The sequence below is a fragment of the Vanellus vanellus genome (assembly GCF_965231255.1).
Source record: "Vanellus vanellus genome assembly, chromosome: Z".
In the NCBI taxonomy this organism is placed as follows: Eukaryota; Metazoa; Chordata; class Aves; order Charadriiformes; family Charadriidae; genus Vanellus; species Vanellus vanellus.
In genome coordinates, this window is record NC_138908.1 from 46824927 (window position 1) to 46840375 (window position 15449).

Genomic DNA, 15449 nt, shown 5'->3' on the forward strand with positions numbered 1-15449 from the left:
TTGGACTACTGTTCAAAATGCCACCAGTTTTGGGAAACTGGACCCTAATCTCACAAATACATTCATTAGAACAGTTGGCTCAAGTTGTTTAACTGCTGTGGAAGAGCTGATCAGGTAAACTAATTCATGAGTCTTGTAGCACTCTCAAAATACCATGAAGTTTTTAATGATTTAATTTATTCATTGCAACAATCTATTATCATTTTCCAGTAGAATTCTATACATCTGACATGTGCCACCATCAACCCCTCCAGAGAAATACTACATGCAGAAGGATGTTTTTTGAGAGCTAGTGGTTCTACTTTTAAGCCTTACAATACACACATATTGACAGGAACATTAGAAAAGGGAGAAAAAAAAAAAAAAAATCAAAAAAACCATTCCCAGCGGTAGTCTGTAACTACTCTAGTAATTATAACTAGTCTACATAGTCTTTGTAGGTAATAACAAGGTGACAGTTTTTATGTACCCTTGGGTTCAATTTATTCCCTGATAAAGCTGACCGTGCACAGACCATTTTAATGCTCATTACAGAAAGTTTCTTATATGAGAGACACAACAACAACAAAAATCCTTTGCTTTTACAAAAAGACATCACTAACTGAAATAGTATTCATGGCAAATAATTCTAATGGTATCCAGAGCAAAAGTTCAGTTTTGTAACCAAGTTACCATGCATGACATGCAATTTTTGCACATCCGTTGAGCCATAGTAAAAATGTTCACAGGCAAACTAAGACTACGTCACACAAAGCAGGTTAACTGGGTTTAGTTTCTTCACTTTCACTGTCAGTTAAGTAAACATTACCTCTCATTTACAAAGGGTTTGGCACATGCCACATTATCAGCTGAGGCACAATGACTTTAGTTGCAATAATTTGGCAGCCCTAATCCTTCTAAAAATGAGGTACTGCAAAGCGAGCAAGGATTATTACCTCAAGCACTGAGACATAATATTTTCTGATGAAGCACTACAGCTCATTTTACCTGAGCACATCATAATGGCAGAGAATAAACATGGTGTTGATACTGTTTCAGAAAAGAAAGCTTTGCAATTCTACATAAAAATTTAGGATTGGGAAGTGGAGTAAATAATTCTTCACCATTTTTCCTATGCTTATGATTTCACAATCAGTAAGTCTAAAGGTTTTAGTTAAAATCATTAGAAGAGACAGAAATTAGGAAAACTGCAATCAATTCACTTTTAATATAAAATTAATGATGCACATTCACTAAAACATGACAGTTTACTTACAAAAAACTTGATTGAGGGTCTGATCACAGTGAATGGACTATCAAAGCACACACAAGGCTACTACTGAAGCCCCATGTTTTGTATATTTATGCAACCTTTCTTTTTCCTACACTTGAGAGAGAGTGCAAGAAAGAGATTGACTAAACACTCCTGCAAGTACATGTAAACTATTTCCAAATTTACCATGCCTTAGCTGGGAACCAATCCTAACACTCGTGATTCGAAATGCAGTCACTGACCATGTCAGTATTCTCTTTCATTGAGAAAATTTAGTCTCTATCACACTCGGCTGTTTCACTTGCAATGAAACATAGCTCCAAGCGCAATTGCATGTGACTTTTCTGCTACAGGGAAAAAAAAAAAAAAAAGCCCTCACAAACAGAAGCAGAAAAATCAGGGAACAAATTCCTGTCACAGGACATAACACAGCTACTGAATTTTACTGTATTGGAACACTGCCAATGGATTTAATTGCAAGAATTTCAAAATATATCAAGATTTGTTTTTGTCAGGTTTCTTCTCCCTGTTATAGACAATTGGATGTATCTCTGTTTTGATGACAGAAATACATCCAGATAAAACCCCATTTGATGGGCTAAAAATTGCCCAACTAAGCAACCTTGAAAACTGTATACAAGTAGTTGGAGTTGTATAAATATCTGGGGTTAAACATGCTGGCTAACAGCCAAAACAATAATAGAAGCCAGAACATTTATAAATACCTATAGTACAGTCTAGGATTTATTTAGGCTATATTATAAAGCAAATTCTTAGCTTTACTGATCTCTAGATATTGTAAATAATTCAACCAAATCCAACATTTGTCAAAATTCTGGAATAAACAGGTTTATAGTTTTTAGATACTCAAAATAACTTCATGAATTTGAGTGCATGAACCAATGTCTACTACCAAGGACTTTGCTCACAAAGAGATCTAGAAAACAAGATAATACTCAGTAAACCATTTCACCAAAGAGGCCTAACTGAAATTTTGTTATGGATGTCAATAGAAGTTAAAGAGGGAGAAGAAAATTAATCCACATAAAAATCCTCCATATTTAACTTATGTATTAATCACACCTCTGCTGCCTTGTAAATAAGAATTGGGGAAAGGGAGTGGGTCCAGGAAGGCAGATGAGAGAAAGACAGATGAAAGATGACAGGCATCAGAAACTGAAAGTACCTCATCTGGTATCTGACCAGTATTCAACACTCCTGCTCACATATTTTAACACAATTTCTGCTTTTTAGCGACAGCATCATCAGCTTGCGAACCTGTTTGATCACTTTATACAAACTGCTGCCTTTGCCAGTCATTTCCCACTTGTGTTTGGGCTGTTAATTATTCCTGTTTAAGCATACCTTCTGGAGACAAGCTGTAAGTCTTTGAGGATCAGAGTGCCTGCCAAATACCTCCTCTATTTAGATCTATTGTAAAATAGGTCACGAAAGGCTGCAGAAACTACTAGATATTCCTCATCCCTCAGTCAATTCAAATTACTAATATGTAAGGGGGGTGATTGTACCTGCTATATATATCCTTGCAACTGCTATACCTAGACAAGGTAAGGTATGGAAAGGTAGTTGTCTTTCATTATAACAACATGTGTAGCCAGAAAAGCAAGTAAAAATCGCCTGTGTGCTCACAAACTTGTGTCAATTATCTGCCTATATCACCTTACTAACGCAGCTGCCCCAATAAGAGACACCAGCTACTCAAATAAGAGGTGGTGTGAAGTAAGATATGTTTGAGACATTACCCAATAAACACTTCTGCAAGCCAATAGAGAATTAAGTATTTTAAAGGGCAGTACAAAGAGTCTGACCAAGACACTGAATGAAAAGTTATTTAGACCCAGTCAAAAGAAAACAGTGGCAACATCAACTTTGGTGAAACAACTGTTCGGTCTCTAATAGCATTTGGAAACCTCAACAACACTTCACTTCTCAAAGATAACTGTCAACATCTCACATTGCTTCAATCATTTCTTCAGGGTCTAGAGCAGTCAAAAATATCTAACTTATCTAAATACTTATCTAACCTGTTTATCCAAGCCAAGTACTTACACATTTGTTAACGCAGCTCATTGAAACTATCTAAGTGAAGACCAGAACAAGAGGAGGTTTAAAACACTGTCCTTCCCAGCATTGGCCATCCAATAGCTTTCCTTGATGGCTGCCTAACACAGTAGCCTTTTATTTTTATTCATACTAATGGTGTTCTTAAGGAATACAATTTTCCTTCCCTGTTACACTCTTTTCTAAGCCTTGGCCTTTCCAATATTGGCCTTACATGTTCAAATTACCTTTTTACTTGTATAGGTTGTCCTACATTTCTCCCTTCTGCATTGCCTTTTATATTTTAGGTCATTCAGTTCTTGCAGCTCTCTCAGACATGAGTCTGTTTCCAGATATCACATCTTTCTTTAGTATTGAGACAGTCTGTACTTTTACCCTTCAATATAAGGGGCTTTTTAACAAGAAAAAAAAAAAAAAACAAACACATTTTAAAACATTTCTGTAGTTATTACTGTGTTCGTGTATATTGTTTGGAGCAGCATCATCATGCAACTTTACTACACAGATTAAATCTGGATAGCTTTAAAATGGCATACTGAATACTTTTATTATGCAAACAAAATTAATGTTAAGCAAGTTCATTAAAAAGTCATGAATAAAGCTCCCAAATTTACAGAAGATGAACCTATATAAAGTATGTTTTTATACATATATCCAGAGTCTACCAAAAGGTTAACAGTCTTAATCTAAACAGGCTAGCTATAAAATATCATAAGGACATAACTTGTTCCCTACAGCATCTAAAAAAACTCTCTTGGGTATTTAATCATTCAGAGGTGAAAAAATATATGCCTTTTAAAATTTAAGATACAGATATATAGCACATGTGCAGTGCTATAACATCCAAAAAGCATTGGCCATTTGCTAGAGGGAGGAAAAACTTTCCCTTTCATCACTACTGAAATATTGAAAGGATTTAGGGCAATTTAATTTCAAGGCTACATGATCTATGTAAAATTTGGCAAGTCTACTATGACACATAAAGACAAACACTGTATGAAAAAACATAGCTGTAATGGAAACGCTTTCAGAGCATGCAGACCAGCATGGAAAACTACTAAGCTTACACAAAATGAGAAAACAAAAAATAGTACTATTTTTATAAAAAATAATTTAGTTCCACAATTTCAGTAATAAGGAAGCCAATAAAATTATCAGTAGACTTCAGACATACTCTGAAGGAGTCTCCCAATCAATGAAGCCTTTACATAAAGATAGTAGTCTTCTCCTATTACTACTAACAGTTATTGCCTTTTAGATAGAGGAATGCCATTTCTGGTCCTCCAGAATCTTTGGAATGAAAGAAATATGGCAGATGCACACACCATTAAACAGGGTTTAAGTTGCAAATATATAAGAAAGCATCACACAGTAGATCTGGAAAAACAAACCTGTACAGGTGATGCTTCAACGGCAGCTACATGGCAGCTCTGGGCATCTCAGAGCAAAATGCTGCTTCATGTATCAATCTACATGCTAAGCAAGTAAACTTACTACATAGAGAAAAAACTAATTTTACTCTAGTACACAGCCACTGTATCATGGGAAAATGGAATTTAATTTAAAAACACAGTAAAGCCCCTAAATAATAAAACTACTTGAAGAGGGAACAATAGAAAAGTCCCGAAATCAAGTTCCACATACAGAAAAAAATTCTAACAGCTGAATATCAAAACTCTAAATTAAAAATTAGTGAGATCTATTTAGTTTTTTTAAAAAAGTGAGAGAAAAAAACGTGCATCTAATCTGGTAAGAGTTGCCTCATAGAAGCATAAGCTGCCAAGAGCAACCACCGGCAATCAACAGAGCTGGGAAAATAAGCTTTCACCTTTTTGTAACACATAAACATTGCCCAAAACATTTACAGAATGTTCCTTATTTTACATTAAACATTTCGCTTGCCTTCTCTGAACAGAAAGAAGAAATTATGATCCCTGAAGAACTTTGTAAGTACACAAATCAAACAATTAGTTTGACACACTTTTGCTGAAAGATGCAGTAACTCAATCCTTCCAAATAAGACATGCACAGTCTTTAATAAATTTGCTATATTGGGCCTTGCTGATACAGATCAAGGACTAGTACTTTCTCTCCAGCCATCACAGGTGCTGCTGCAGTGTTAAGACTCCCTATAGAGACTGAACTTTGCAAAGATCCTACGAATGCCTTGCCTAACTGAAGGAAAATTACTGCAGAGACGAAACCAAATAAGGACGCCATTTCGGAAAACAGAAGAGTGAAACAAAAACATCCAAGATGCAAAAAACTCCAGGAGCAGCTTCCAACATCTGATTCATGTACATGAGTACCTAAGAATGGAATTGTAAGCAGGCAATACCTGGAGGATGCTTCACACCTCCAGGTGTATGAATGCGCAATGTAAAAAAAAAAAAAAAAAATCCTGCCACCTCTGTGTTTGCTTTCGCTGGTGCAGCAGACACCTGGAACGCACATTCAAAGCCGAGCGAGGAGCGGTCACCGCACACGCACCTGTTAATTGTACCTGTCTCACTCTTCTTAAGCCCCCTTACTTTGCCCAGACGTACTGGAAAGCGAGACCTTTGTTGCTGTGTCCGTGTACTAAAGGGAGCCCAACAGAGCACGTTCAAAACAGAATCAATCCTTCCCTCCCTTCAGAGCTGGCATGCTCGCTTACTTCTACAGACGGCTGCTTCCCTCGCCTAGCACGGCTGGTCACAGCCTCTGCCAACACCTAAAGCGGTCCCTATACCCGGTCCTTTAACGCTGGAAGCGCCAAACCCCCTAGACCTACAGATGACGGCACCTAAAAGTATGGGCACACCGCTGACACAACCCCAGACGCTTATTTTCAGTTTCGTATTTTCCGGGCGGGGGGAGGGGAGAGGGGGGGAGTCATTAATCCGGCCCGCTTTGGCAGCCTGTCGGCTACCAGCCCTCCCCCCGCCCTCCCCAAACTTCCCGCCAGTGCCACCGGCGCCGCGCGGACCCCGGCACCCGCCACCTGCCCAGCCAGGCCGCGTCCCCGGCCAGGAGAAGACAGCAAGGGCAGCTCCCCAGGGAAAAACCAAACCCCAGCGGGCAGTCGAGCACTTCGGCCGGGTTTTTCTCTCCCTTGTTTTGCAGCTCCTGCCGCCCCCCCCCCCCCCCCCGCTGCCGCAACCGGCTGCTCCACGCCTCCCGCGGACACCTCCTCCACAGCCCGCCCGCCCCCACCGCTATTTTTAAGCTGCCGGGCAGGTGGAGCGGCGGCAGGGCCGCCGGGCTGGCAGCCCAGCGCGGCGGCGGGTGCGGCACCGCCCGGCCCGGCCCAGCAGGACACCCGGGGGACGCCGCCCGGGCCTCCTCCCCCGTGCGGGCGGCGGGGCGGCCCTCAGCCCGACCGGGCGGGAAGCGCTGCGGGGGTGCTGAGGGCGGCGGCGGGCGGGCGTCTCCCCAAGCGCGGCCGGGCCGGGCCGGGTCGGGTCGGGCCGGGCGGCGCGTCCCCCCCGCGGCGCGGCAGCCCCGTACCTCCCCAGATGCCCAGCTTCAGCTGGGAGCTGTCCAGGTTCACCACGTAGTCGCCGAGGAAACGGTTCAGGACATCCACGACCAGCGATTCAAACACCATCCTGCCCTGCAGCAGCGGCAGCCGCCGCCCCGACCCCCGGCGACGGCACGGGCAGCAGCAACGCCCCGATCCCGGCTCCTGCCCCGGCCCGGCCGCGCTGCCGCCCCGCCCTCCGCTACACACACTGCAGCGCCGCGCCGCGCCCCGAGGGGGCGGGCCCCGTCGCCGCCCCGCCCACCACCCGACAGCCCACCCACTCAACCGCCCTTCCCCCTTCGCGCTGCGCGCACGCGCTGTGGGGCGGCTTTCCTGTGCGCAGGCGCAATAGCTCAGTGCCGCCCGCGAGACGGGGGGGCGAGGGGGCGCGGCTTGTCTGAGGGTACGGGAGCCGGTGGGGGCTGCGCCGCGGCCGGGAGAGGGGAGGGCGGGGGCGCCACAGCCCGGTCCCAGGGTGGCCTCGTAAGATTTGCGAGGGAAATACGAGGGTTACACACTGAGTAGCCGCTTCTGTTTGGTTTTACGACGTCAGCTTGTCCACGGAGTTTATACGTGGTAGCCATTAGGATTTTTTGAATGTTTTTTTTTCCCCCCAGGCCAGGCAAGTGTAGAAATTATTACATCCATCAGCTGCCTGCAAGTGGCCGAAGCATCATTAGTGTAGTGACTAAGCCAGGTTGAATTTAAGACAGTTCTCCAAGGGGCTGGGCGCTCATGCTGTATTCTGTCATGGGTATCTTTTGAATCAGCTTGAAAGGTGTGGGTCATGGCTGCCCCAAGTGCCGGTGTGAGGAGGCCTCCCAGCCCCGCGAGCTCCTTGTCCCACCAAACAGCCACAGCACGTTTCTTTCATGATGGGCAGGAACAACATGACTATCCTCCAGCTTGTTCCTGGAACCATAACAACTGGGTTTGAAATTAAGTTAAGCTGTTTTATGGGTGAGCAAGCCCTTGACGTTTTATGGTGTGCGGTGTTGGGTTTGCATGGCAAGTCTGGGGAGATGAGGGGATGCCTCTGGGAGGAGAGGCGAGGGGCTGCCCTGTGCTGGATACAGCTGGTTCAAGCCAGCTCCAACAGGCCCACTGTGGGACATGGCTGGACCCCTCAAAAATACTCATGGGACCTCTGTGGTAACATGTTTAAGAAAGCGTAAAAAACACTGCAGAGCAGCTGTGAGAGAAGTGAGGAAAACATGGGAGAAACAGCCCTGCAGACACCAAGGTCAGTGAAGAACAAGGGGGAGGAGTTGCTCCAGGTGCCAGATCAGAGATTCCCCTGCAGCTTGTGGAGAAGGCCATGGTGAGGCAGGCTGTCCCCCTGTAGCCCCATGGATGACCACAGTGGAGCACATACCATGAAGGACCCCACAGCACAGCATGTGGACATGCCCTGAGGGAAGCTGGAGCCAGGGAGGGCCCACACAGGAGCAGGTTTTCTAGCAGGACCTGGGGCACATGGGGCACCCATGCTAGAGCAGTATGTATTCCTTTCTGTCAGTGTCACCGAACCTTTGTATCTAATATAATAAATTAAACCATTTTAATTAGAATGTCTTACCCCTGGGGGGGATAGGAATGGGAAGACTGCCAGGGATGACACACTGTTTCATTCCTTTTTATAGTTATAAAAGAATGCTACCTACCACTTCTGACAGTTCTTTTCACTGTGGCATATATTTGCCTACTTACCCACAGCCTACCACATCAGCAGTGCCTCATCTCTCCCCAACATGCAGAATTTAATCATTTACAAAGAAGTAGCTTGATTTAAAGAAGCACACTTTTATTAGGGATGTCGTTGTTCTTTGTTTATTAATGCAAGCAACAGGAGAGCATGAGTCTGGAGGATAACAGACAATGAAAAAACATACTGTTTCATGACACTTAGGTTCTTCTGAAGTTTATTGTGTGTTGCTGGAAGAAATTACAATCTCTGCATTTCCAGTTCTTGGGGTTAGCACCTTTTTCTCTTGAGAGACAGAAGTAACATGAAATTAAACACTACATTAGGAAGAGATAATTTAGACCAGTAAAAACGATCAGCAACTTGTGCACATCAAATGTAACTGTCCATGCACTAATACACATACATGAGAACATTATGCAGCAGGCTTTCTATAAATTTCTTACACAAAGCCAAAGTATTTCTTATAAGCTGTCTCTAGAGAAAAGTGTCACCACAGGGCTTTTCTTATATTGTGACTTAATCACTTATCTTCCTATTTAGCTGTGGGAAAGCTAGTTGTTAAATCTATTTACATATAATCATGTCCACTTACTCTTCCGAAGTCAGGCTTTGGCATCCTCAGGATTCTCTTATACCAGTTAGTTTTCCAAATTGACTTTCTTTTGTAAGTCTGCAGCTCCTTAGGATATAGGTAAAGCTTCTTTGTCTTATACAAATATTCTGCAGAAGACATTCTTAAGTCACAGGAGCAGAAGCGTCCTAGGTGAAGTAGCATTCGTATTGATCAGAAGGATACGCTTTTCATTTTGCAAAAAAAAATTTGTACAATGGATCATTCCACTGCACAAAATCTTCCCCAACAGTCAGCTAGGCTTGAAGCTCTCCACCTGAGAAAAACTGCTTACTGTTGATGAACTGCTAGGCCTAGTGTAGGCGACCATGGATAAGCATGTGATTTCTACTAGCTGGTCTTATATAGCTAGAAATCCATAATATTTGCAGACTTGTCAAGGCAAGGGGGTTCAGTCCTTTTTCCCTCATCCTTCTTCATGTCCCACAGCTCACTAGGAACCACCAGGTGCAATGTGATTTCAAGCCTAGTTGGGGCAGTAGCTGGGAAGTAAGGAACAGGATACATCAAACAGTGGAGTATCTGCGGAGCATCTGTCCAGTCACATGAACCAAAATTTCTCCCTGGGATTTCCACAAAATTTGAGAATTCTGTCTACACACGTGACACATTCACAGTCACCTGGACAGCAATTTTTCCACTTGAACTGCTGTTCTGAGTGTTCCTGCAGTTCCCATTGAAATCCATTAGTAATCTCTGTGCTTTTCCCAGTTTTATAACCAAAGTTCCTGATGCTTTGATGGCATTTCATACCCATAACAAGACTGTTTAACATCTGCCTGAGTATTTCTGGGCTCCCAGCTCATACCATTTCTTCAAGCTGAGCCTGGAGGCCACAGTCTTCTTTGTGCCAAAGAGGGATCCCAGGTCAGTTTACTGTTGGCCTCTGTGTGAACACTGCTCAGATTTCTACTGAAGTGACTCAGCCCCTCCAGTCTGCCAGGATGGCAGGTCATCCTCAGGGTGTACCCTCTGCTACAGGACAATCACAGGCAGCCTTCTCAATCCTGTATTGGAGTTCAGGGAAGTAAATTTGCTCATAGGAAAAAATGTAAAAGGTGTTTCTGCTTGTTTTTATTCACCTCAAAAACTTCTAATTTTGGGGGTCTAATGAAGTCATATAACTTTAGTCATACTGCCATGATTCCATGTATTTTCATGTTCATAACTATGAAAATCTGTATCCTTGTTTCTTCCATGTTGCAGATACTGCTTTCAAAATGACTTTGGCTCGAAGAAGCATGAAGGGTGGTGAATAAAACAGGATGGCCTATGAACCTCATTTAGTGTGTACCCCAAACCAGAATTCTGTCAATCTTACAGGCATGTCAAAATTTATTAACTATTTCATGAACTATTTGAGAATGCACTTGTAACTGCACTGAAACCAGACATCACAGGGATGCCTTATTTCTAAATCTTTCAGAACCACAGGGTTTTGAATCTCCTTTGGAATCAGCTGAATCATGGTTGAACAATGTTTGCTCTACTTATACAACATTTTCCTCAGGAGAAGGCAAAATATGTAAGTCCTAAACTACTTCAATTACACATGCAGCAATGTCATAACTGCTGAAAAGTGTAGTAATCTTACTTAGTCCGTAGTACTGAGCGTAAACTGCTTCAACTCTTTGAAACTCAGAGACAAAACCACTCCTGAATTTTCCATGTGATCGTGGTACACAATAAAACCTCCAAGGTCTGCTTATCAATAAAACAATTTAGCCTAATTTTAAAGCCAGTTCTTGCAGTTCTAGGAACAAACTAGAGAGTAATTGTATTCTTCCCACCATCATCAAATAAATCCATTCAGCAGTTTGGCAAAACAGAGAGTTTAAAAGTCCAGTAGGCTTCTGAGCACATTCATCAAGAAGACTCTGATATTCAAGTTTTATTCAGCAAATTCCGAGCAGTGTAAACTGCAGCTTTTCCCTTGCTAGTTGTGAAATCTTCTCTCTCAGTGAAGTCTGCTGGCAGGAATTGCCATTTGCTCACATCAATACCATCAAGTATGTATTTTTTGGTGCCTAAGTAACTGCAAAAGTCTGGCCCTATATGTGCATGGTTAATAGAAATAGAACACAAAGTAGAATGTTCCTGCTGTAATTGAAGAGGTGCCATATGGCAAAAGCAGGGAAATGAACAACTTTGTGAAACCAAGGGTGCTAATTAAGCCCGAATATATTGCATCCACACTTTGTTTTACTGTAATCGCATACAAACGAGAGTACCTGTGCAGACAGTTTTAGGTGGAAAGTCACCTCAACTGGAAGAGTAAGAACAATATTTAGTTGTTTGCACTGGCAGATCTCATATACTTGTATTGGAAAGTACCTCATGCGTTCTGCCTCACCTACAGTCATTTCCCATAAGATCAGTGATGAATCTCAAAGAGATTTGGCAACATAACCTGGATGTATATTTTTATGTTGCATACAACATGAAAACATGTTTCTAAATCAGTTTATGACTATGGTATTTGAACTAATAACACATGGATGTAATTACTTCTATTTCAAATGTTATTTTTAAATATCACATCTGAAGTCCTTAAGTTCCTCGGTCATCATTATTCTAACTGACCATATTACCCTATTACAGCTAACTTGCAATCCTTGTCTTGTAATTTTGCTGTCACAAAAAAGCTGTAGTAAATGCATCAGTTAAAACTATTTTTGCTTAAGACTGTGTCAATTTTCATGGTAGTTCCTTTATTAAGAACTTTAATTTTAAATGACAGAACTTTAGATCTCCTTTCATCATGCCATGAAAAAAGAAATCCTCATTAAACCCAAGAATTTTGCTGGTTTTAACAACTGCACTTTACTGCTTTTGGCATTTCCCTGGGACTAGGGATATGACTATATTACAGTTAACATTTTTTTGCTTTAAATAAAGCGTTTGCTTATCATAAACATCCTCAACTCCGACAACATACATTCTAAGATTTGCATTACCTGAATTATATTCAGTAGATAGGCTCAGCAGGCCTTTTTTTTTCAAGCCACACGGTATTCTCTTTTTGCAGTGCTCTATTACACTGGATTAAATTAAGAGATAATGCAGGAGCAGAAAGCAGCATAGGGCATGAATTTGTAGATTTTATCAGTCTCTCAGGATTGCTGTCTGGAGACAAGCATTTTTTTCTGCAGAAGACACAGATTTGCATTGCAAAGTCTTGGTGGAGTTGTTTTGGAAGTACTGCTTAGAAAAGTATTGGTACTAATAAATTGAACCCGTGATGATCTTGAAGCTGACTTCTTCATAAATGGAGAACAGTGGTACCTTTTTCTGTCATAATGGGCAGTACTTTTGTGTAAGAATATATTGTAGTTGTTACGTGTTTCATGTGAATTTAGTGGTAGTGTCTGCAAATGGTTGTTTAAAACAGGTTTCATATAGATTTTCTTTGAAGTTTCTTTTTGTGTATTTACAGTAATTGTAAAATTTATGTGGAGTAAAGATTCCTTTCCTGTATGCAGATATCCCAGGAATTCAAAAATACCATGTTTTGACAATTGCTGTGCAGTTTTTCCGTGTCATTCAGTATGAACATTGCCATTTAGGCTGATGTTTTCCATATTTCTGATTTTATTTTGGTAGTTTGATAATTGAACAATATTTTTATCATCATCATCATTATTATTATTACTAGTATTGTTGTTGTTATTATTTATGCTTTTTCTTTCAGAATCAAGAATTGAGACTTTTTTAAAAAAATCTTTTGTTTTTTTAATGGACACAGGATATTTGTATAGAGGTTAGATATATTGGCCAGGTTCTTACAGCATTCATTGGTCTTGATAGTTTTGGAGGAATAAAAATCTGGGAATCTTTTCTAGAGTCGAGACATTTCTTGGCAATTTGGAGTTCCTTTCTTGTGAACTGCCATCTTTGTTAGTTGATATTCTTTGATTTTCACCAGATGGGCATATTGCAGTGTTTTCATGCTTTATTTTAATCAACATAAATATTTGAAGGATTATCTGCGTTGATAGGAACCTGTTTTGAAATGAACCATGCAAAACAAGAGAAACAGTTATGAAAAATGAGGAGAAACAATGACTATTTAAAAGCTCTTTTTTAATTATTTCTGCTAGGGTATTTGAAGCAAATTGCATGAGTAAAAAAACCCAGCACACAATGTGTAGTCAGCAGAAAATAGACTAAACAGAATTGTAGTGTAACACAGCAGTACACAAAAGAGGTTCTTCCAATATGTTTGGCATATTGGCAGATCTTCTAGTTGATTAAAAGAACTGATGATTTACTATACTTAACATTATATGTACTTTCTTTATACCTCATATAAATAAATATAATTTACACCAGATTTTAGAATTTGCATTTAATTTTAAATTGGGTATATCACTCATAAGCAATGAAAAGCAACATGGCATAGAAATAAAAATAGAATTGGAAATACTATGTTTGCATGTACAAAGTAACACACATTTGTCTTACCATCTGGAAATACCGGTGTGGCACTGTTGGCAGGATAAATTTAAATCTGACACTGAGCATATTTTGTTCTATGTCTTTGATTTTTTCTTAATTCATGAAAGTGGTTGTCAGGTGACAAAAGGCATCAGAAATAAAGCCCTGATTTCAATCAAAACCAGTAGATTAGTCTGAGAAATTATTGTTGATGTAAAAATTTAATCTTAGTAAAAGGGCACCATCTTCCCTTTGAGCAGAATATGAAGTAAAGTAGATCGCTTAAGTTTCTAATAGGCCAGGGTATGCTTTGTTTTAGACAGGGGTATTAGGATTAAACTCACATGTATTTCTTGCAATTACAGGGGGAGGTTTATAAGTTATACACATTCAGTATGTCATCTGTATTGATAGTGGCATGAAAAGTAGATATACACAGATTTGAAGATGTGTTATATCCTTAGCTAGATTGCAAATATTTGCTTATATCCTGCATTATGGGATTTTGTGTTGTTTTCAAAATCAATATAGATTTATTGAAAGTATAATGTATTTTATTTCTTTGATTCTTAATGCGTACTATTTTGGAAAGTTTGAAACCTTTCTTGAGATGTTATCTTATTATATTGAAATTACTTTAATTTAATCTTTAAATATTTTAATTTAAATGTAGTACCTACCCTACTGTCTGGGAAAAAATAAGGCTAGTTCAAGCAATATTTATGACTTTTGTAGTTTATCCATGCTCCTTAGAGCTGACATATAGCCAGGTTTCATAAGTGATGGAAGGAGACGTGTTTTCATTTGTAGGAATCATGTAGAATTTGTTGTAAATTAAGAATCCACAGAAAGTGACTGGACTGAAAGCAAGTCTAGAGAAAAAGGTCTGAAAGGAGACTGAGACAATATGGAGAGGTCCAATAGCCGTATAGCTATTTAAAAAATAAAAATAAAAATAAAAATAAAAATAAAAATAAAAATAAAAATAAAAATAAAAATAAAAATAAACTATGCTGATGTACACTTCCAAACCTATGGATTACGATTTCAGACAGACAAAAACCTTTTTAATAATAGCAATAATTCTTTCCAATAAATAGGTTTAAATGATTTACAGTTTAAAAATAAATATCATGAAAGACCATTAACCCATACAAAAAGTTCCTCGATAAAGGATCCATTCTTCGTTTTGAACTTTTTGGAATATAATTTCCCCACTTTTAGTTCTTGCTCTACTGCTTTTCTAGATCTTTGATTACTGGGGCCAATCAAAACATTTTTTCCACTTTTTACGTATACGATTTCACTGAAGCCAAATATTCCGTAGAAATGCATAGTTAATGATAAGTTTTATCTGATAAAGTATTATCAGATAAACTGAAATTTTGAGTTGAGAGAGGAAAGGGAAAGAGTGACTGGACTACTCAGCTTCAACATACATGGTATGACAATTGCTCCTCTACTAAAGCTCTTGAAACATTGACACCTTTCATCCCGTGAGTTGTTAGACCCATTTCAAACCTATTCCTACTGTATTTCTACTATAACTCACAGGATTTGGAGGCTCTATCCTGACTGTTAGTATTCCAGTATAGATAAAATACATGGAAAGGATCACTCTAGAGACTTCCAATTGAAAAAAAGGAAACATGAAAAAAAAGGCAGCAACTTTAGCAAGTCACCTTAAAAGTGGCACTTCCTGGATCATCACATACACTCTGAGTTGGGTTCCCAAACAGCCAAGTTTTGCAGTACCATTTGTTTTTACTCTCTGGTTTTTGAAGATCAGCATTAGTGTCATTAAATGATCTTCCTGTTAGCAAGGTGAACAGAA

General features: G+C 40.2%; 1 protein-coding gene across 1 annotated transcript in view; it reads right to left on the reverse strand.

Moving 5' to 3' along the window:
- The window catches only part of VPS13A (vacuolar protein sorting 13 homolog A), a 108284-nt gene extending 101279 nt beyond the window's left edge, over nucleotides 1-7005 (reverse strand). The window contains exon 1 of the mRNA XM_082497960.1: nucleotides 6824-7005. Coding sequence (XP_082354086.1) covers nucleotides 6824-6923 — 100 coding nt within the window. The 5' untranslated portion in view covers nucleotides 6924-7005. The remainder of the gene's footprint in view (nucleotides 1-6823) is intronic.
- Nucleotides 7006-15449: the final 8444 nt, after the last annotated feature.